We start from the raw sequence: 23,294 nt of genomic DNA, 5'->3' as shown, positions 1-23,294 counted from the left end.
TCACGCTGCACAAAACCGTTCAATGACCCTCCCTTCTTGTGCTTGTCCTTGATGGTAACCCTTGTTTTTTAGTCCAACTTTTATCATGATATAACAAAATACAGAAAAGTGTACAAATCATATGTATGCCACTCAGTGAACTGTTAAAATTGACCACTCCCTTGTAACCACTATCCGGGTAAAGAAATAGGCCAACTCTTGGGAACCCCCCTTTGGTTTCATTCAATTATTATTCCTACTCTTTCTCCTCAAGGGTAACCAGTAACCTACTTCTAGATTAGTCAGGATAGTCTGTATCTGAATTCTATATAAATAGAGTTACACTGTATATTTTTTTGTGTATGGCATCTTCTCAACATTTTGTCTGTGAGATTTGTCCACCTTATGCTTCTTAAAATCTGAAGGCTTTACAAGGATACCCAGGACCCTGTGCCACGTTGGCCTCCAATTCTGACCCTCCTTGGCATTCTGTTACAAGTTCCTATAATTATTCCCTCTCATTTCCTCTGCCCTAGCCTTACTGGCTCCTTTCTCTCCCTCAGATTCACCTTGTGTTGCCCCTGCCTCAGGGCCTTTGCACTCACTGTTTTCGCTGCTGGGGAAGCTCTTTCTCCAGATATGATCCTGTCTGGTTCTCTTTACTGTGACACACCTTTACTCGAGTGTTGTCTTCTCAGTGAAGACTTGTCAGGAGACCACCCACATGCTCCCTACTCCCTCTCCCTGGTTGGTTTTTTTCCACAGCGCTTTCCAACATACTATATACACATTTGTTTCCTCTTGTTGGGAAACAAAAACACCACAAACACAGTGGTTTAAAACAATCAAATGTATCATCCCATAGTTGTGTAGGTTGGAAGTCTATTAGGCTTGGCTACTTTCTCTGCCCTGGGTCCCACCAGGCTAAAATCAAGGTGTCAGCTGTTTGGGGCTCTTGTGCCAGAGTCTCTGGATGAGAATCCACTTGCAGGCTTGTTCAGGTAGTTGACAGAATTCAGAGGTGAGATTGAAGTCACTCTTTTCTAGCCATCTGTTGGTCGAGGTTTGCGCTCTGCTTCTGGAGGACACCTGCACTCCCCTTCGCCCTCAAAGCCAGCCCAGGCAGGCCGAGTCCCTCTCAGGCTACCACATCTCTTCTGCCTTTCTTTTCTACTTTTAAGGATCCTTGTGATTACATTGGGCCCACTCAGATAATCCAGGAGAGTCTTCCCAATGTAACATCACCTGTTTTCCCATCTTAATTCCATCTGCAAAGTCCCCTTTGCACCAGAAGGTCACATATTCGCAGGTGTAACACTATAGGTAGGAATCATGGAGACAACATCCTGCCTCCCATATTTTCTTAGTTGTCCCATTGATTGTTCATGTCCGCCCTTCTAGAATCTATGAGGGCAGGGATCTTTGTCTGCCTGACACACTCTAGGCATTCAAATATTTGTTGAATGAATGCAGTCTGGGAGATTAGTGTAAACACCTGCCTTTCCCAGTGGCACACATCTTTTTAGACTTTCTCTTCTTCTTTTAGAGATGGTCCTGACTTTTATTTTGATCTGATTTTACCCCGTCAGTGTGGTTTTCCCCGGCCCCCACACATCATTGCTTACGGCACGGTTAGTTAAGGGAATTGGCAGCACGGTAATGTCATATTTTCATAGAGACTCCTAGTTGCCACAAGAGACACACTGAGGACATGGGGTACAGAGGGGACCACAGAATGGAGGGAAGCTCAGAGGCCAGCACAGGCTGTGGAGCCTCAGGCACTCCCCCGTGGAGCCAAGTGTCCAATGATTTCTTGGAACAGAACTCTTCGGGGATAGTAGAACTAGTCATGGAAATGTCTTAAGCATTGTTTTGCTCAGTAAAAAAAAAGTTTAAGACTTAGTCTGCACATGTACATTATCCAATGAAACATTTAAAAACCATTTAATCATTTGGATGTTTTTAAAGACCTGTTGCTTAATATTATGTAGACAGCCTAAATCCTAGGACGATAAAGATCTGAGCTTGGCCAAAAAGTTTGAAGCACACACAAGTAACAGATTTGCCATTTGGGTTACAGTGTGGAAAAAAAAAAAAAATCTCTGGAAACAGATTTATGTATTAGTTTTTCACTTTGCCACCAGATGTCCTTCATGAGTAGGAAAATATGATGGCTCGAATGATATTTTGAAGTGTGAATGCCCAGCATTTTTGAATAGTTGACAGAGAAAGGAAAGTGTGAGTGGATGTAACTGCTAGCACAGACTTTTGGATGAGACATGTATTTTGAAGGCTGCTTTACAGGTGTAGCTTTCAAAAGCAGTATTTAACTCTCAAAGTTTCATCTCTCACACTCTGCAAACATTTACTCACCATATTTCCTTTTCACTCAAGTCCAAATTGACGTTTTTAAAATCAGAGCATATAAGAAATAATCACATCTTTACACGAACAGGAGAGATGAAAATTCAGTATTTTAAGTGGAATTTCCCAAGGATTCAAGGTAATGGAACCTCAGGCTCCTTGACACAAGAGCAACATAAGATATGACACTTAACTTCATTCTAGAAGGAGCCTCCTTGCATCTGCAAGACCATTCAAAGAGGACGATGCGTGGTTTAGGATAAAATCAAAGATGGCAATTGCAGTTTGTTGCTAATGATATAATTCAAAGGGAAGTGTAGAGTGTGAGATATTTAAATTAGTAAACAGCGTCTTTTAAAAATAGAAATAATTTGGCCGTGTGTATTTTAAATGTGTAACAGAAATCCTCCTAAAAGAACTGCTGTCCTAAGGAGTTTGTTGTGTGAATTACCCAGTGCATTAATAACACCCAGGTATGGGATTCTCACCCTCTCTGCAGCATCACTGAAGTCAGGGGATAAACCTGTGTTTTATGGTGAGGGTTCCTCATTCCTTCATTAGATGGGCGGGAGTGGGACAGGCAACCTATTTCCAGAAAACTGAAGGCCATCTGCATGAGATGTCAGCCAAGCAACCAGATGTTTGATGTGGATTGGCTCCCACATCCGGCTTCTTGACCGAATTCCTCCTCTTTCCACCCAGATGTTTTGGAGACACATACAGAGAACTTAATGAAGGTTGTTCTGGCACCGAGGAAGGGGAGGTAATCTTTTAGTGTCCTGCAGGGGGCGAAGTTACCTCTGATTTTTCTCTAGTCAATTCACACATTTCCAGCAGACTCCCAACCACACTTGCTCCTTCTCCCTTGATTCCATCCTTCCGGAATCACATCTGGACTTTTTCCAGCTCTTTAACCTGAGACTTCTCAGGGGGTGCTGGGGAGGGGTCAGAGAAGCGGGACTGGGTGAGGTGGTGGGTTAGAGATCCAGCGGTCTTGGAAAATTTCGAGGTTATGAAAATGTTAGAGCTGCATCTCTTTATCCCCCCTCTGCCCCACTATCCACTCCAAGGGTGTTTTCTAGTGTTTTCCTGCAAACACGTGCACCTGTTGGGAGTGGTGGGGACATGAAGAGAGCACCCCCTCTTCTGTGGCCTTCAGCTGAATGTCACTGCCCTCAGGGTCATTGTCATGTTTCATTTCACATATTTTCCCCCTCTGGCTCTTACAAGACTTGTGTGCTCCTGTGTTCATCATCTGGGGGCGCCTCCTTTTCCAGCACTATTCAACAGGAACTGAGAGGTCATCTTGATGGGGATGGGAGGCTCATGGCAGACTCAATTCAGGACTCTTGCTCAGATGTTTGATACATTCAGTGCCATTTCAACCCGGGTCACAAGGTCTATCTACTTCTAACCAAATATTTAGGATAAAGGGAAGATTGTACGTGTGTACACCTATATAGTGCTCTCCACAAGATCGTATGTGCATATACAATAAGTGCACATATAATAGATGGGTCACAACCTATCTTTGTGTTTTAAATGGCACAGCCCTACCTAGGTGCCCTTGTCTATGCTCAGGGGTTTTACAGCTTTCCAGTACTTTCCCCACTGCCTCATAGGTTGGAACTGCTTTTTACTCTGCTTGTGTCTCACTAGACGTCTTAGGACGAAGGTGTGACTATGTTTGAGAAAGGAGAAGGGTCTTGGCAGGAAGCCTACATACACTTGCTGAGATTTCAGATCTTTTGATCAGAGCTCTTGGCTGCTGTGATTTTTATGCACTGCAATGATTTTATGCCCAAACAAGTCCCATAGAGGAGAAAGAAGTGATGGAAGCTTTTAAATTCTAAGGATCCTGACATCCCAGACCAAGTAGTGATATATTTTCTTTTCACATGAAAAGAATCCCTGCTGAAGATCAGCCTTCAGTGCTGTTGAAGCTGTGTTGCCTGAGGTCAATGGCTATGGACCTTTGTAGAACTAAAGACTTCACTCTTAGAATTAAACTTGAATTAATAAATTAAATTTGTGGAATTAAAGACTAAATGATCACTGCGTCTGGGCCCAGAGGGGAGAAAGAGCAGTTCAGTGGATGGGGGGAGGTGAACACCCTTCCCCATGAAAAAATAGATTCTTTGAAATCAGAGGCGCTTATCGGATGTCAATCAGCAGAAACCCCATGATCTTTGAAGTCCATGAATCCCACAGTTTATGTCTATTTGGACGGGCTCAGAGATGCCTTGGACTGTGCGAACTAAGACTGTCAGCGAAGTTTTCCTTTTCTGATTCATGTACTTTTCGCCAAGTAAAAGATCCTAGTGTTTTAAGTGAATTTGTTTCTAGATCCATAGATCTCATAGTGTGAGAGCAAGAGGATTTGCATCCTGAATGGCAGATGGTGGTGCTGATGCTTGGGCCCTCTCCATGACTGGGAAGTATACCTGTCATGCAAGCGCAACATGTGTCCTCTCCGCTTGATCTTGTCTAGTGCTGCCGGCAACGCTCAGCACCCGTGTCCATCACCCTGAATGGGAACACGCCAAGCCCCTACCTGCGCTGGAATTATCTATAATAATTCACGAAAGGCCTTATTGTATCTCGATGCATTAAAATGAAAAGTTAACAGAAAAACTGGAGAAGCCCTGAAACATTACCACAAGCAGAGGGTGGCTTTTCTGTTATATTTACCTAATTACCCCCCCACCCCTTCCTTTAAGATACTAGCCTGAGAAGCCAAGGCAGGGCCCAAATCAAGAGATCCCTCAGGGTATGCGGCCCCCAAACCCCCAGGACCCTGGCTCTGGCTTCCACTTTGGCCCCCCCCCCGCCGTGGCCCTTTTGCCAGCAGCTTGTCGGAGGGTGTGTCCCCGCTTCCCGCAGCTGCCTTCGGCAGTCACGTGTCCGCTGAACACCCATAAAAAGACACTAAGTAATAGGAACTATCGCTGCTGTTCCTCTGTTAATACAGGTGGCAGTGACTTAGCAGCTGATTCTGCTTTTATGTACCGAGAGCATCCCGTGAGGCCTCTCAGGCGATGGCAAACGACGGCGGGTTTCCCTTAGGGTGCGGACCCGTCGACCTACTTTGGGCGCCTCCGGGAGAATTCCCGGGACTCGCAACCGACGCGCGGCCCGGGCGACGCCTCCCCGGAGAGGGAGGGTGAAAGAAGGGGGCGGGCCTATTCAAATGCGGGCGAGGCGCGCCCCGCCATTGGCTGCCGGCCTGTCCGTCACCGCGGGGGGCGGGGCCTCCCGGGCTGGAGTGCGGTACCTGAGCGAGACGCGCACCAGAGAGCCCACGTTGGCCCTGCGGGGAGCGCGGCGCCCGGAGCCGGAGGCTGCGAGGTCGCGCGCGGGGGCGGCGGGGCAGCCCCGAGAGCCCTGCGCCGAGAGCCGCGCCGCCTCCGCCCGCGGGGCCGAGCGGCGGTGCCGAGAGTCGAGGGGCGCGGAGTCTGCGAGCGGGGAAGTTCAGCGTGGCGGAGAAGGCTGGCCCCTCGGGGCGCCGCGGCGGACGGGCGGGGGTCCCCGGCGGCCGTGCGAGCCCCGCAGAGGCGCGCGGGGATGCTGCCGGCCGCCCGCCCCGGCTGCTGAGCCGCCCGGAGGGCGCGGGACGGCGCACGTGCGCGGGCCGCGAGGCCCGACGGTGACCGCGCCGTGACCCGCCCGCGGGCGAGAGCGAGGCCGCCGGCTGCAGCGCGGCCCGGCTCGGACGCACCTGGCCCGGACCTTGCGCCTCCGAGGGGCCCGCGCCCCCGCCGCCTCCCCTCCAGCCCGGGCACTCGGGGGCGCCCCCGGGACGATGAGAGATAAGGACTGAGGGCCAGGAAGGGGAAGCGAGCCCGCCGAGAGGTGGCGGGGGCTGCTCACGCCGAGGGCCACAGCGGCCGCGCTCCGGCCGCGCTCCGCCGCTGCGCGCCCCGCGGGGCCAGCCCGGCCGGGCGGGGATGCTGGGGCCGCGGGCGCCGTGGCTGTGCTGGTGGTGGGGGCTGCTGTGCAGCTGCTGCGGGCCCCCGCCTCTGCCCGCCGCCGCCGCCGCCGCCGCCGCCGCCGCCGCCGGGGGGGCGCTGCTGGGGGACGGCGGGAGCCCGGGCCACGCGGAGCCCACGCCGCCGCCGCCGCCGCCGCCGCCGCCGTCCTCCTCCGCCTCCTCCACCTCCTCCTCCTCCTCCTCCGGCTTCCTCTACCGGCGCCTCAAGACGCACGAGAAGCGCGAGATGCAGAAGGAGATCCTGTCGGTGCTGGGGCTCCCGCACCGGCCCCGGCCCCTGCACGGCCTCCCGCCGCCGCAGCCCGCGGCGTTCCCGCAGCAGCAGCCTCGCGGGGAGCCCCCTCCCGGGCGGCTGAAGTCCGCGCCGCTCTTCATGCTGGATCTGTACAACGCCCTGGCCGCCGCCGACGACGAGGGCTGGGAGGCGGGCGAGCAGAGGCGGCCGCGCGGGCCCCGCGGAGGGGCCGGCTCGTCCCCGCCCCGGCGGCCGCCCCCCGGCGCGGCGCCCCCGGTCGGCGGCAGGAGCCTCGTGGCCGCGGGACCCGGCGGCGGCGGCGGCGGCGGCGGCGGCGCGTCCGCACTGACCAGCGCGCAGGACAGCGCCTTCCTCAACGACGCCGACATGGTCATGAGCTTCGTGAACCTGGGTAAGGATCCGGGGTAGCGGGGCCCGGGCCCGGCGGGTGGAGGGGCGCCCCCCCCCCCGCCCCAGGTGCGCGGGGATGCGAGGGCGGGCGGGCTGCGCTCCCGACACCTGCGCGGCGGCGGCTGCACGTGCGCTGCGCGGGGCGCGGGGGGCGCGGGGGGCGCGGGCTCTCGGGCTGCGGCGTTGCAGCAAGCCCGGGCCCGGGCCAGGTTAGCTGGGCTTGAGCACGGAAGGCCCGCCCGGGTGTAGCCCGCTGGGAAGCACAAGGCTCTCAACACGCTTCACCCCCCCCCCCTTCCTTTTGCACCCTCAAAGCTCCGAGTGCGAGTTTCCCCACCGGGACCTTGTAGGGCGTCTGGTAGCCGCAGCCGAGCACTTTGGGAACTTGGCGTGAGCGCGTTAAGTGGTACCCGCGGATTCGGGGGGAGGGAGGGAGGGGTTGCAGGAGAAGGTGCAGGCCGGACCTGGGAAGGCGTGCCAGACGGGGTTCGCGCGGGTTTGGGAGCGGATCCCAGCCCAGCCAGGGGGAGCCCACCCAGGCCCTTAGCTCACGTGCCGTTGGCCGGCGCCCCTAAAGCCTGAACTTTTTTCGGATCGCTGCTCCCCGAGCCGCACGGGCAGAGAAAGGGTGCGGGTTAGGGGCCGGGGCTGGGCGCTGAGCTGGTCTGAACTGGTTGCCAGGCAACAGAATGGAAATTCAAGGGCGGCTAAATCGGGCTCCGCCACAAATGTTCTGTGGCAAACCCGGACGGAGTCACATAGCCTTTTTTTTTTTTTTTTTTCCCTCGAGTTTTCTCATCTAAGTGAGAGCAAGGAAAACTTTTTTTTTTTCTTTTTTTTCTCCTCCTCCAGGATCAGTGCGTCTGATCTGTGCTACTGCTCATTCATAAAGTGACTCAGCGTAGATCAGGGATGTAGGGGATGCGTTCTGGGCAGGGCGATGTGGGGGCGCAGTGGTCACCTCCGGGGGAGGGGGGTGTCCGCGCACTTCCCTTCCCGTGTGAGACGCGTGGCCCTGCCCAGGCCCCAGAGTGGGTTACCAGCCGCTTGTCAGAGCCATGTCAAAGACGTCTGTCCTTTGACATTATTTACTTGAACGATCACTGTGTCTATGAGATGGTTCTCAGCTCTGCTGGGCTTTGGGGGAAGAAAGGAATGGGGGCCCAAGGGGGAGGTCCCCTTGGCATCCAACCGGTGCAGAAATCCTCCTGGGAAATTCATGAAACAGAATCTCACAGGGAGTGGAGGCTCAAGGCCTGCCAATCTGGCTACTTGCAGCGCCAGGAGTACTGATTGGGTAGGGTTTTTCACAATTTATTGGAATCAAATCCAAGGTTGAGGCATCTCCAGGAAGCCTTCTACGGACTGACTGCAGTCAGTAAAGTTTGCAGGGAGGGACGGTGTGGAGGGCCAGCGCTCTTCTTACTCTGCTGCCTTCCCGGCTTCTTGTGGCTTAGTGAATTCCATCTCTTGCCATCCCCCTCCCTGGTGTCCTGACAGCCTTGGGGGAAGATGTTTTATTACCACTCGGGGTAGTCCCAACCTGGGCAAAGTGGAAGAATGGTACTTCTGGCTCTTTGATGGAGACTCATTTACAGTCTCCGGAGAACAGTTCCTGGGCTTATTAGACCAGAGAGCTAACTTTAGCTGTCCATTAGCATCACCTGGGGCACCTAAGGGATGCTGGGGCTGCTCCCAGAGCAACTAAGTCAGAGTCTTTGGGGGTGGCCTCTGGTAATTTTTTTTTTTTTTTAAAGAACCTTTGGTATTTCTAATGTGCCATCATGGACACAGGAGATCCTGATGTCTGATGGAGATTAAGGTTATCCGAGTCAAATATTAAAAGCAGGGCTTCCTTATGTTAGTGCTGCACATTAGAATCACCTGGGGGGTCTTAAAAGTCAAGATGCTCAGGGGGTGCCTCATATCGATTAAACCAGTGTCTGGGGTGGAAGCCGGGTATCTGTAGTTTTAAAGATTCCTCATGTGAATCCAGTATTGGGGAACCATTGCCAAGGTGCTATTTGCAATTGTTAGAGTTGGCTTGAGGCAAAGTTTGTAAAGGATGGTGACATTTACTGTGTTTAAAGACCTCTAAATTCTCCTCGTTCCTTGCTTGTCTGACCTTTCCTGGTCTACAGGTACACATTGGTTCTGAGTCACACTGCTTGGAGCTGGTTTTCAACTAAGCCTGCTAAGGTGATGGCTTAACTTATATTTCTCATAAGGGAAACTTTAAGGTTCCAAAAAAACAACATGGAGAAACTCCAAGAGAATTCCACAGAAGTGTCATTTCAGGCCTGGGATAGGCTAATGTGGAACTGGCAGAGATTCCTGGGTAGGAAACTTTGCCCCAAGCCCCTCCTGTCATAGCACTGGGCTTTCCGTCTACAAGTTGTCACTATCTGTAGGTCCAGCCGTGGAGTCCACATGGGCGGGTGTGGAATGAGGATGGGGGGGAGACCTTTTCCAGGTAAGTAGAATCCAAGTCACAAGCCATGCCACCTGCCAGTCCAGCAATTCTGTTTAATCTTAATCCATTTAGCTGTAGGAAAGAGGATTTCAGAATGAGAGGCTAAAATGTGATAAAATCTGATTATCATAACTCTGAGCATGAGGACAGTTCATTTGAAGAAAGTAATTGCTTAGCAGTATGGATTCTTTGAATAAGGATGTTGGGAGAATTCTGCAGATTTCCATGTCCGGGGCATGGTAGCTGCTGCATCACAGGACTCATTTAAGAACCTACAGAAAGTTACAGGTTTTAAAGTACTTTTACCCTGAGTGAGTCAGGTAAATAAACTGAAAGTATGAGAAAGTGACACATAGTTGTAAACATCTTTTTTCCCTGAGAAGAGAGAACAATTTACTCATGAAACACATTTAAAACATCCTGAGCCTTCTCAGCCAGAGTGGCCATCAGGAAGTATGAATCAACAATTAAGTCGCTCCCACAGATCCCAAATGCTGGTCCCTCGACCAGGTCACTGTTGTTGAAGTTGACTGTCTTAAATGCCCTGGGTGAATAGGCTGGAGGTGTGTAACCTCGGTAGCACCAACTGGCTGGTGTGCAGGGTGCCTGGACGGGTGGGTGCATTCATTCAGGGCCACAGATGCCATTTTCTGCTTGTTTTCCAATGCTAAAAATGTCTTGGCAGTCCCATAAGCAGGCCTGCCAATTTGGTGACCTTGGAGAAGTATCCTGAAATATCCTTTAGGACTTAAAATTCACCTTCTTAGAAAAGCCTTCTCTAACCCCTCTATAGAAAACCGTCCTGTCTTCACCCCCCGCCCTCCCCCCCCCCCCACTTCTTTACAGTCACAGAACTCTGCTTATTCCCTTTGCTCGGGCTAATCACGAGTATTTTTTTTTTTTTCCTTTTAAAATTTGCTTACTCGTCACTCCTCTGGGTGGCAGCCTCAAAAGGCAGTCAGGCTTTATCCACCATTGAAACCTTAGTCTTACTATCATGCTGAGCCCATAGAAGATGCTTAATAAAGACTGAATTAATGAAAAGAAAGACCTATCCTTCATTTAAAATTCCTATTTCAGTAATCTGGAAGGTCTGATTATTTGGAAATCATATACCTGATTTCTGTTAAGTCAAAGACATTTGAAGTAAAGGCATTTATTTAGGACGTGGAAGTTAATGGCATCTGATGTCTATCTTAATGCTTTATTAATGCACCTTTTTTTTGGTTAGTTACCCATATGTGTATTTCTGATGTGCATCACATTTAAGAGTGGTGCAGAGGTTTCCTTAAATCTCTGCATTTCAGACTTCATTTATTTTGAATTAATGAGGTGTTGATCTCTAGATGCTAGGGTAAAAATGAAATAAAAAAACTCAAATTATGCTCAGAAAAGGGAATCAGTATGTATTAGTACAAGTAACAAGAAACTTATTGTACTAAAAATACTGGCAATCTTCTGAACAAAATTACCCTTGGGAAACATAAATTAGAAGAAAAATGGAATACTCCCTACTTGTATTTGTAACCAGATACACTGTACTGTCTTTTTCTCATAAACATAGGATCAGTGGTACTATTTTTCATGGAGGCTGCCTGTACTTATGAAGATTTTTGTTAGCAGAAAATAAATCCCTGCCTGCAAGCTACTCACAGCGAATGTAATTTGGAGAATTTGGTTGCCAGAGTGTGGTTCAAAGGAGCAGGAGATGTCCTAAAGAAATTTCAAATAGTGGTATTTCAACAACAACAAAAAAAAGTTGTACAAAGTGTTCTTAAACTCAGATCAAAGGGCAAGCAGATATCATTGTTTCGACCTCAGATGGTGTTTCCTCTGGTTGTCCTTCTAAGAATGGGTATAAGTCCTTTTTAAATGTGCTGAATCATGCTTAGTTCCTCTCCTGAAGAGCCCACCTCTGATTAGCTTGGAGGAAGGATTCCTACTGATAGAAAAATCCGTGTGTCGGGGGAGGGGAGCAGGAATGACATTCAACACTTTATTCAGAAAGTGCCCTCACAGTTTTCAGAGTTGAGCGACTTTAAATGTTGGATTTCAAAGTAATATTTTACTTAAATACGGGGGTGGGTGGGTGCATGTGGGTGTCAACGGTGGTTGGTTAGCAGACTCCCGAAGATGACAGCCCTGACATCCTGCCTCACCGTCACTTGCAAGAGCTGAATTAGAAAAGGAACACAAAGGGGCACCTGGGTGGCTCAGTGTTTGAGCATCTGCCTTTGGCTCAGGTCTTGATGGGGTCCTGGGATCCTGTCCCACATGGGGCTCCCCACTCGGGGGAGCCCGCTTTTCCCTCTGCCAGTGTCTCTGCCTCCGTCTCTGAACAAATAAAATCTTAAAAACAAAACAAAAACAAAAATGAAGAGGGCAACATTTCTTGGATGATTCACCAGCGTTCTTTGATTTTTTTTTTTCCCACAAGTCTGTCCTTCACTCTCTGCCCTCCCTTCCTGTATTTGAAAATTAGTGCATGGAATGCTTATTTTTTTCTTAATATAAAGCCAGGACAGCTTTCTCTTAATTTTTCTATACTGAGCCTCATCCTGCTTTTTCTATCTTTCCTCTTGCTTGAGTTTTAGTCACCTCATATTCTTTGGCCCTTCCAAAGAATAGGGAAGGAAAGCAGGCAATAGGGATTTTCATCAGACGATTGTGTTCCTGGCTAGAAACTTCCATAAATACCTAAGTGAAAGGAGTAGAAATCAGTATAGAAACTCTGAGAGATGAACAATTGACAGAGTCCTCCTGGATGTAAACAGCTGTCACACATTAACCTTTCTGTGCCCACCCTCATGGCGGTGGCCATGGCCAAGCCCAACGAAGCAGCAGTGCCCCAGGGCCTGGTGTGGGGCACAGCTGCCCACTTCTCTTGTATTCTTGACAAAAACCTGACGCCTTTTCCTCTGTTTTCATCGTGACAGCTTGCTGCTTTTATTCAAGCCCCTTCTCTCCTCTAATAACACCCCCACTGCCTCTAACCCCCTGGCTGTGCTGTCTTTCAACCCTTGCCCTCTGGAAACTGGGAAGCTGGAGATTGGCTCCAGTCTTACCTGGAATATAGGAAAGTGGTGACAGTTAAATCAAGGAGAAGGAAAACCATTCTTTTTAATGCAAGCAGGACTCACTCAAGGAGCAGGGCCATCACCCTTCTGAAGTTTTTGAGAGCGTCAGAAATCCTCAGAACTTAGAGTTGTAGCTGCTCATCTTCCTCTTGGAAGCATTAGAAAATAATTGTAGTTCACTGAAGTTGATGGGATTTTTTTGTTCTCTGTCATTTTTTTTTCCACTGTAAATATAGTATTTCAGTCCCCTATGTATAAAATTAGACTCTGGAGCTGGCTGGGGACATGGCTCCCTTCCATAACATTGTTTTATCTGGGGAAACATGCCCAAGCAACAGACCCCTCCCCCCATTTTATTTTTTTTTAAGTCTTCATGAGAGACACAGAAAGGCAGAGACCTACAGAGGGAGAAGCAGGCTTCCTGCAGGGAGCCTAATGTGGGACTCTATCCCAGGACCCCGGGATCATGACCAAACCAAAGGCTTGATGAGTGTCTACTCATCCACTGAGCCACCCAGGTGCCCAAGCAACAGACCTCCTATTTTTTTTTTTTTTTTAAGGATTTTATTTATTTATCCATGAGAGACAGGCAGAGGCAGAGACATAGGCAGAGGGAGAAGCAGGCTCCATGCAGGGAGCCCGATGTGGGACTCCATCCTGGGACTCCAGGATCACACCCTGGGCTGAAGGCAGGCGCTCAACTGCTGAGCCACTCAGGCGTCCCCCAGACCCCCCATTTTAAAGCAAGGTTTTCACTATCCTAAATAGGAAGTTTGGGATTTTTGGTAAATCTATTACCCATAGATCATAGGATTTAGAGCTTTAAAGGCTTTTGCATATCATTTAATCACTTCTCTGCAGTTAAATTTGTTTGATTTAGTCAGGACCCTTTCTTCACTGCTGTTATATCTTAAGGCTGAGGGACAACCACAGAGATCCTTAATACATCAGAGGAATAGGGCCATAGAGCCACTGGTCAGGCAGGAGTGGATAATTAAGGAGAAATTACAAAAGCATGCAAGAGCACTGCCCTGGGCGAGAGGTGGGGAAGCTCAGATCTGGAATTTTGTGGGTTTTCTCTTCGTGGGTAGCATTCTCTCCTAGAACTCAGCTTTTGGAAAAGAAAAAGCAGGGCATGTCTATAAATATCCCCTTGTTTGGCATGCCGCAGCACTGAGGACCCCAAAGAATTGTTCTCTGCTCTGAAAGTGAGTTGAAATCCAGGTTGCTATGAGTGGCATTGTTCAGCTGATATCTCCAGGCACTGATTCTCTTCCTGCCCTTCCCGAGTCCATTCTTAAAAGATTGGGTTTATAATAGCAGTGGTATCTAAATGACATCAGGTAATTCCTTGATGGGTCCCCACGGTCTTGTTATCTCTAGCCCAGTCCCAGATGACTGGATAGAAGACTCCCCTTCAGACATTTTTGCAGAATGAGGTTCTGGTTCCGAGCGGGGCTGCCTTCCTGACTTTCAGATTCACGGGCACACGCCCTTGATTACTGATCCTGCTGGACAGGCTGGGCCTCAGACGTCCTTGCTTCGTTTTGCTGATTTTTTTTTTTTTTTGGCTCAGATTGTTTTCTCATCATCCGAGAGCTCGGTGGGGGTGGGTGGGTGGGTGGGGTGGGGTGAGTTCGAGGCTCTGCCGCAGGCAGAAAACAGTGTCTCCCGAGCCGAGCCGGGCCCTGAGCCCTCTACACACTGAACTTTGATATCCGCCTCCATCCTTATTATGACTCTCCTGCCACTTACCCTTTTCACCTTGTCCCGAATGTGACTTCCAGCCTCAGACATCTGTGTGTGTTGATTGTTGTTCCTGTGTTTACAGTCTTGTTGGCTTCCTGTCCATGAACACAGGCTGGCAAAAAAATTCTGATTCGTGCATCAGCAGAGCGTGAGCTAATAACCCTGTCGTTGGTGTGAGCGAGTTTAGGTGCTGATTAGGTTGGGAGATTTTGTATAATTGACACCAGTTCTTTCCTCTCCCCTCGTTCACATCTATGAATTACGTTGAAATACTCTAAAGACAGAGCTTTGTAAACTACAAAATCAGGTGCTAGTAGTTTTACTTCGTTTTTTTTTTCCCCAGGTTTTATTTGAACACTCCCATGTCAGAGTAAGTTAACGGAGAAGCTGTGCATTTGAAAACATATACATGGACTTTATATTTTTTAGAGCAGTTTGAGGTCTATAGCATGATTGAGTGGAAGGTCCGGAGATTTCCCATGTACTCCTCGCCCCCATAACCATTGCCTGGGTTGCTGTCAACATTATACTTGAGGAACCGACCTTGATCATCATTAGCACCCCAATTTCATTGATCACCTTAGGGTTCACTCTTGATTTCAAACATTCCCTGGGTTCGGACTGATGGAGGACCTATATCTCTCATTATGGTATCACCCAGAGTCATTTCACCGCCCTTAAGCTCCTCCGTGGAGAAGCTGTACATGTAACCAGAAAAACAAACCAACGGGAATATGAAAATTCAAAATCGGCAGTTTTGTGGGGGGAAAAAAACAAAATGCCTTTGTTGAATAATGTTTTGTTTCTGTGGTCTTACCACATTGGTGTATAAATAAGGATTTCGATGGACTCCGTAGACCTTATTTTGTGCTTCTGTGTGTGTTGACCCCAAATCCATTAGAAATCCCTCCTCCCACCTTTTTTTTTTTAAGTCTGGGAGTTTAAAAATCTTTTTTCCTCCACATACTTTCATTGAGGTGTCTGTCACCATAGTACCTAGACAATCCCTTAGGCAGAGATATGAGCGATTAAATTTCTCCCTGGCTTGTGCCCTGTTTGATCCATGCTCTGCAGGATTTGGGGGAGTCAAGCCTGAAGAATGGACAAGAATTATAGGAATTCTGTGCTTGAAAATTATTGAAATTTGGGGGGTGGGTTAAGGGAGAGATGAAATATTTTTCCTTCCTTTCTGAAAACATATTAGAACTTAGAGTGCCTTTGGATTGAGAAACTCACAAAAATACGTTTTACTGGCCCTAAAGGCAGGATCAGGGGACCTTAAAAGATTTTCTCAGGAGAGACTGTTTTGATTAGATTAACACTAAATTAATGGACACCCCATAAATCCAGATGTCTTTGTTAAGTGATATATAGATTAAGCTTATTTTCTTTGAGCTGTTTTCTGTGAGATAGGGCAACACAGATAAATGGTAAATAAGAAAATAACATAACTCTAAAAGGTTGCTGTTGAACAAACAGCAATTGGAGATGTTTTGGGAACTTGTGGGTATTTTTTTTTTAAATATATATAAGCATTGTACAGGTGAGACACTTCATGAATTCTCAATTCTCATGCAACCCTCCATTTTATACCAAATTCTAGCTCAATCCCCCTGCCTCCCCACTCCTTCCCCCACTCACAATGAAACCTCTCAAAAAGGAGGGAGATCTTGGGGCCCTGGAGGTATCAACGCGCTTGAGAAGTTTAGCTTGGGTCCGTAACGTCTGACTTAGGACGTGCTGTGGTTTGAGTACAGCCCTCTGGTAGGATAGAAGCTTGATGGAGCCCTAAGTGAAAGGACACCACAGGGCAGGACTAAGAATAGCGAGGAGGACCTAAGTGCCTCAGCCAAAGACCTTTGGAGCGTTGCACTTCTCCCAGGGGGCCATGGAATAGGCCTTTGCATTTTTATGGGGATCTGTGTACAGTGGAATCCCTTAACACCAGCTTTGGGAACTGCTCCCACAAATCCCGGCACCTTGGTTATTTCATTTGCTTAGTTGAGGGCATTTGACGCCTATTGTTAGGCACGCACATTTGTTATCCTCATTACAAGATGTGGAATCTAACATGGCTTCAGGGATGTAGTTAGGTCCCCAGTGGAGGATAGCTTCCTTCTCTCTTCTGCTTTTCCCTTTTCTTCCTATTAGTAAATTTGGCAACTCCGTTGCATTAATTTCCTCTTTCCTCTCTGTTCTTTCCTCATAGTGTTGATGCCTTTGGTTGGTCATTGACCTAACACAGCAGATTCATATGCTTGCCCATGAGTCTGGTGATGTTATACAAGCAAAATGACCCATCAGCCCCTAGAATGGTTAAGTTGCTGGTTTTCTTAATGGTGCTGAAAAGTACTTATGGCCAATTCAATGTAGACTTGGGGAAAGAGTACATGATTAAGATTTAGGATGCTTGAATTTATGCTCTAGTCTCTATGCTGTCCCTTTTTATCCTATCTTGTTCAAGCCACTTAGGGAATTTCTTGGTCTTCTTCCTTGTAAAATAGCTTTCCTCGTGTGTAAAATGTGAGAGCGTTGGCTAGATCAGCATTTTCCAAATAGTGTTTTGTGGAACACTACTTTTCCAAAATGTCCTGCAGAAGATGATCATGGAGAAATCTCATTTATATCTCTTTCCCCTCTGAGAGTTACAGGTCTACCGGTGCATTAAAGCTCTGACCAGCCCAGCAGTGAAGAAGTCTGCCTATTTGCTTTAATAGGGTTTTCTCTGAATTCTCTTTTGCTCTGTAAGTGCTTTCTGTGTCAGACTCAGGCCTCTACGCCCCCAGATCCACTCCTGAACTTTCCCCCGGTCGTCTTTGTGGAGCAGGGGGTGGGACCCCAGGCTAGCTGCTCCTTGCTCTTCTGGGACTCCAGCTGTTTCTGGAAGGGGCTGCCTTATTCCACCTCTTGCAGGCGCCCCCCCCCCCTCCAGGGGGCACTCCCTTTCCTGAGGGTGGATGTGGCCTTCTGCTTCTGCCAAGCCACGGGTTTGTGTCTCGCCATAACCTGTTTGGCTGCTTGACTCTGTCACAGCTTTCCACACCACCTGCTCCCCACATTAAATCCCCTCCGTTGTAAACACTTGCAGGGATTTTGCTTTCCCTGGTTGGATTCTTGGTGGCCATGACCTCTTAACTCAGTGGAACACAGAGAAGCTCCAAGGAGAGAGTGTCAGAACTCAACACTGGGAACCTGCCCTGTTGCATTTCTCTGAATGATGCTTTATTTTTTAAATCCGCTTTCTTGATAGACTAAGCTGCTTATTTCAAGCGTACGCCTTGATGAGTGTTGACACAGACACGTACCTGTGAAACCACCACCACAGTCAAGATAATGAAATATCCTGAGCTATTCTTTTATACACTTGCCTATGCTGGGGAATGAAATAATCCTAACACACGGGAACTTCAGTGAAAATCCCCGTTTTTCATGGATGACGTTGCTCTTCGTGCATTCATCTCACAAGCTTTGAACATCCTGAAGAAAGGAATTTGCTGAAGATGTTTGTGAATGGTTATCTTGGAACAGAGAACTGTGGGGGTCAAGCCTTCCTGGGGTCAAGCTTGCTCTCTGCAGCTGTGATTGGCTTTTATCCTATAGCTCACCTCCCATATTTATTTTAGGAAATAATAGCAAAAATAGGCAAATAATCTTTTCTAATTTCGAGATCAAGCATACAGGGGTACTTTTGGGTTGTTAGCGATCCTGTTGACATCTTGTTTCTAAATACTCAAGTTTAAAAGATTTGATCCTTCTGGAAAACATCACAAAGATGCTTTCCTGTGTTTCTGTTTTAAATTCTGGCAATTTAGGTAGGGCACAAGTCCAAGAAATTTATGAAAGTAGACTCCAATTTACCCCTAACTTTTCCCCTATGCTCATCCTTCTCCAAATGTTCTGTAAGTTTAAGTGGAAACTACATTTTTTTTTTTTTTTTTGCAAGAAAACATAAGTATTGTATTTCTTTATGGTCTTTGCCTGGAAGAATGACTGATGTCACTTATTATCCTATTATCTCAACAAGGCAAAAACCGAGACTTTCATAGCTGCAAACTCATACTGAATATTAGTAGATAGGAAGATAGGGGAGAATTTGGAGAAAGTTACTTGGAGTTGTATTAATGTTCCTAATAGCTCAGGTCTCATAATGGAATAGCTTCATGAAGTTACTGGCCATGTCCTAATTCTGGACCAAGGGAAGCTGCTTTTGCCTTTCTACCCACTTTCTCCTTTCCCCTTGACTTCTGTCCCCATCACTCTGCTGTCCCAGGTTGTCGTCTTGCTTTCCACAAGACTTTGTCACTTTGAGACCTTTTGACCACCCCCTCCTCTGAAAGGACCATACAGCTAGCCATAAGGGAAAAAAAAAATTTCTCCTTAGCTTCTGTAATGCTACTTGCTCCCTCTTGGTTCTTTGTCTATCCTATAGATTCCTGCTGTATTTTGGGACATTTCCTGAAAAGCAGCAAAAGATTGAGAAGGGTTGGCATGTGGCATTAAACCTACCCATGGGGCTGAGATAGCCATGGGGTCGGGGGCTGGGGGAGCACACCCAGGTACGGGACTCAGGAGATGAGATGTGACCACAGGGCATGATGTCAGGCAGGTGCCAGGCTTTCAGTGCCCTGCCACAGAGGTGATGTGGCCTGGTGGTTGAGTGTGGGCCAGGGGGATGGGGAGTCCAGCAGTTGGGGTAGTCAGAGGGCCAGAGTGAGCCAGCGGAGGTCTGTCTGTGCTGAGCACCTGTGGATGTGTTCCTTTCTCTTTCTCTGCCCTTTGTATTCAGAGTGTGGTCCAGGCGTGATGTGGCTCCAGAACCCTTTGGCACTGTGCTCTTCAAGCTACCTTTGCACAAGAACCAGTTTTTTTGGTTTTATTTTTAATTTCTGTGGACCTATGCTTTTGTCAAGATCCACCAAAAATGAGTTATTAGAAAAGTGAAATGAAAAAAAAAACCCAAATCCATATAAAATCAACCCTCAATCTTGCATTATTGGATTCTATTGATAGGAAATTACTGAATTACTGTCAAACTGAATGGCTTTCACTTTTGTACTTGTTGTGGGCTGGTGACAGTTGTGGGTCAGCACAGATCTCGAGTATTTGTTAAGGAGCAAATTCTTGGACCTGGCAGGCTCTGGGGCATTTGGTGTGGGAATCTACCAGGGTCTGGGAACCAGGGAGCTGGGCACCAGGATGAGGCCTCAATCTCTGCCCTCCTCCCACATCCAGCCAATGGCTAGGCTTGCTGTTTCTGCTTCAGAGATCTTTCTCTTCCACCGGTTTTCTCCATTTTTTCCCCAGGTTCCCTGCATGAGGTCTCGGTGACGTTGGCCTAGACTTCTGTGTGCTCTCTCATCCCTGGCTAACCCACTCATGCATCTCTGCTGGCTCGTCTTTCTGCCCTCCCAGCCCTCCCTTCCCTGGATCCTCTTGGTGTCCTGAATAAAGCCCCAATGCCCCTCTGATTCCCACCCCTTTGAGCTTTCCCTCCTGCACCCATCTTTGTGTGTGTTCTCCTTCTGTTAACCAGTCTCCCAGTGATTGCCTCCTCTTGGCCTTTATTTCTCCCGAGTTTTAACGATGATATTGCACAACTGCCCATTTCCACATTCTCCATTCTACCCTTTAGCCCTGGGTTCAAATGCCATCTCATCCTGGTAGCCTTTCTGACAGGGGCTCACCCACATGCCATGACCCTTTGGAAGAATGTTTGGAGCCTTCCCTTGTGTGCAGAATGCCACAGAGCAGCTTGGTAACTTCAGATGTGCCTTTGCACATGAGCTCCGTGTGGCTCACAGGAAGGGTGTGGGAACCTTGAATTCCAGGGTTGGCCCAGATTTGGGCAAATCATCTTCAGCTGCAACTTCTAAGATTCATTATTGTGTAATATTTTATTCATCTTGACACCTCCCACCCCCAAGTACCTAACCTGGCACCTTAATCTTTTTGATCCTGAATAAGCGCTCACAAAGGTCTGCTTGTCCAAAAATAAAACTGGGTGTATGCGTGTCTTCTTTGTCTCTTCACCAATAACTTCAAACATTTGAGTGAGAGAATTATAAACTGTGAAACACCTTGCAGATAAGAGAAATGCTCTTTAACTTCTTTCTGTTTGCAACAGCAGTTCTAAAAAAGGGACCTTGCCTTCTCCCTTTAGGCTTTATGTTCTGTGACTTTCTAGATGGTTTAGGGGAAACAAAAAGCCCTCAGGAAGAAGAAATATTATTTTCCCTCTGTCTGATGTCATTATAACTTTAATAAGTATTAATAGGAGTCAGAAAGAATTGCTGCTGAGTCTGAATTTAAATTTCCTGGTTGTGCCATGCAGAAAGCTTGCATGCGAGGAGGCACGACGCCTGCAGGTGCCGACACAAAATACTTATCTTGTCAGCCTCTACTTCAGGCTCGATGGCTTGGCTTACATCGCGAAGGTGTTAGACACTCTGTTTACGTAAGGGCTGAGGGGGTGACATAATGTCTATTGAAGCAAACTCACTTAGCTCCCCACTAGGCAACAGGGAGCATTTAAAACCCAAAGACAGATCAAAGCCATGGGCAGGGTTGAGATACCCCTACCCAGGAGCAGAGAGGTCTGGCCAGGGGGAGGGTGGTCTCTTGGTTGGTTGCCCGAACAGACGTGCGTTATTGCCTCACTGTATTTCCAGAGCGTTGGTGAAACAAATTAGAATTCATCTCTGAGCGGCCGATCCAGGGAGACTGCCTAAGTAGGCACAAGCATGTCCAAATAGGTCGGAAAAAATGTCAAATTGTAGTAAGCACATGCAAGATGTGATGTTTCTCTTTTTTTATAGACTGTTATAAAAGTTGTTTAAAATTAAACAGCTCTTCAGTACTTAAATTATGTGTAATGAGACAGGTAGGTCCTGGAACAGAAAACATCCCCCCCCCCCCACTTAAACTTTGCTCTCCCTACCAGAGTATGCAAGACATAACCACTTTCATTTCCATGATAGATAGTAGCCTTAGGATGAGAGGAGTTGTCCGAGGGACAGAGACAGAGCTGACACTTGTCCGAGGGAGAGAGACAGAGCTGATACCGGCCATCAAAGGGGCAGATCCAGTTCTCCACGTTTTGTCTGATGAACTGTGAGAGTCTGGCCAAGAGGGATAGGAGATGACTTCAGATTCCTATTTGTCAGTGATGACCTTGCATATTTTATAATTTTAAGATATGTATAAATGTAGAGGGAGGTATTATTATATAGTATATATTCCCTTTACCTGACTCCCACCCAATTCGGCAGGGTTTTTTTTCCCCTCAACTTTATTGAAGTATTAGTGACAAATAGAGATTGTATATATTGAAGGTGTGCATGATGATGATTTGACGCAAGTGATTGTGAAACGATCACCACAATCAAGCTAATGAACGTGTCCATCATGTTTTATAGTTTTATCATCATTTTCTCTGTGTGTATGTGGTGAGAACACCTGAGATCTACCCTTCCAGCACATTTCAGGTATTTCAGCACAGTATTAACTATATAGTCACCATGCTATCCGTTAGATCTCTAGAATTCAACACGTGTAACAAAGTTCATACCCTATGACCAACGTCGTCCCATTTCCATGTACGCCTGCCCCAGCCCCGGCAACCACCACTCTACTCTTGGCTTGAGTTTGTTTCATTAGATTCCATATATAAGTGGTATCATGTAGTGTTTGTCTCTCTGTGCCCGACTTATTTCACTTAGCGTAATGTCCACCAGGTTCATCTATGGTGTATCAGGGTTTCCTTTTTTAAGACCAAATAATACTCCACTGCACATATCACAATCCTTTTACCATTCATCTGTCCATGGATACTTAGATTGTTTCCATATCTTGACTGTTTTTTTTTTTTTTTGGCTGTGTTTAGGAATAAGTAATAGTGTATAATGTTGCATTATTCAGGATTTCTAAGGTTAAGGTATCTTGGCTGTTGTAATCTCTGTCCTCTCACTTTTTTTTTCCCACCTGGCCAGCTCTTGTTATTGTCACAATTTATCTTGTGTCTGTGGTCCATCGTCTAACTTCTGTTGTCTCAATGTGGGATGATAGTAGACACTCTTTCCTAAAGCAAATGGGTCATCGCCTTGACTTTTTTTTCACCTGGGTTTTCAGGACAGTAGAGATGCCTGCTCTTTCTCATGCACTTGATCTGTCTCATTGGGTGTTACATTTTCATGGCCCTTCTGGTGCTCGGGGCCTGGCTCATAGGAACCTGAACTCAGAATCGAAACTTCTCCTGAAGTACCACCTTGCATCACTAAAACCACAGAGACAACCGGGGTAGCCCTGTTAACGCTACAAAAATAAAATATGTCACTAGAACATTTCGCTGGAATGAGAGATTTATTTCCATGATTCTCTAAGGTCAACTACAGTACATACTTTTTCCTACTGGGCAGCAAACATGTTTTACCAAACTCTTACCTAAGTGCTTTTCATTTACAGTTCCACAATGAATTCTTGGCTTCCTCCATGTTGATTTCTGCAAATATTTTGATTTACTTCTACACCTTTCTTGAGGAAGCAAATTCCAAGTTGCAGTTCATCTTTTAATTTTTGCCAACATTTTATTGTGAAAAACTCCAAACAAACAGAAAAGTGGAAAGATTTTACAGTGATATTTTACATACCACCGCCCCCCCCCAAAGAATGCAAAAGGAAAAAGAAATCTGTTTATTAAAAAGTTCCCATATAGCACATGAAGGCAAAAGTATATAGGTTCTATTGTCACATCCTTTTAAATTCTGGAAGATACAGTGACAGTGTGCCTCGGATAGAATGGGATCTGAGGCACCGGGTGACATACCCTGACAAAAAAGTTCCTTAAGCCCAGGGAGTGTCATCAGTGTAGAAATGACAGATTTAATTTGGTTGTCCCGTATGTGTACGGAGCTCCCTCAGGGCACCAGGCTAAGCATTGACTCTAGTAGGGAGGGAGAGATGCACTTGCTGCCTCCAGAGAAGGAGGCAGACGTATGGGCACCTAACCCTGACCCCAAA

At 47.5% G+C, this 23,294-nt stretch overlaps 1 protein-coding gene across 1 annotated transcript in view; it reads left to right on the top strand.

Annotated features, from left to right (window-relative positions):
* Window positions 1-6,290: 6,290 nt before the first annotated feature.
* The window catches only part of BMP6 (bone morphogenetic protein 6), a 149,830-nt gene continuing 132,826 nt past the window's right edge, over window positions 6,291-23,294 (top strand). Inside the window, exon 1 of the mRNA XM_072814215.1 lies at window positions 6,291-6,981. Coding sequence (XP_072670316.1) covers window positions 6,291-6,981 — 691 coding nt within the window. The remainder of the gene's footprint in view (window positions 6,982-23,294) is intronic.

The sequence above is a fragment of the Canis lupus genome, chromosome 37 (genome assembly GCF_048164855.1).
Source record: "Canis lupus baileyi chromosome 37, mCanLup2.hap1, whole genome shotgun sequence".
In the NCBI taxonomy this organism is placed as follows: domain Eukaryota; kingdom Metazoa; phylum Chordata; class Mammalia; order Carnivora; family Canidae; genus Canis; species Canis lupus.
Note: the sequence above shows the minus strand (reverse complement) of the source record. Positions and strands in the feature narration are given on the sequence as shown.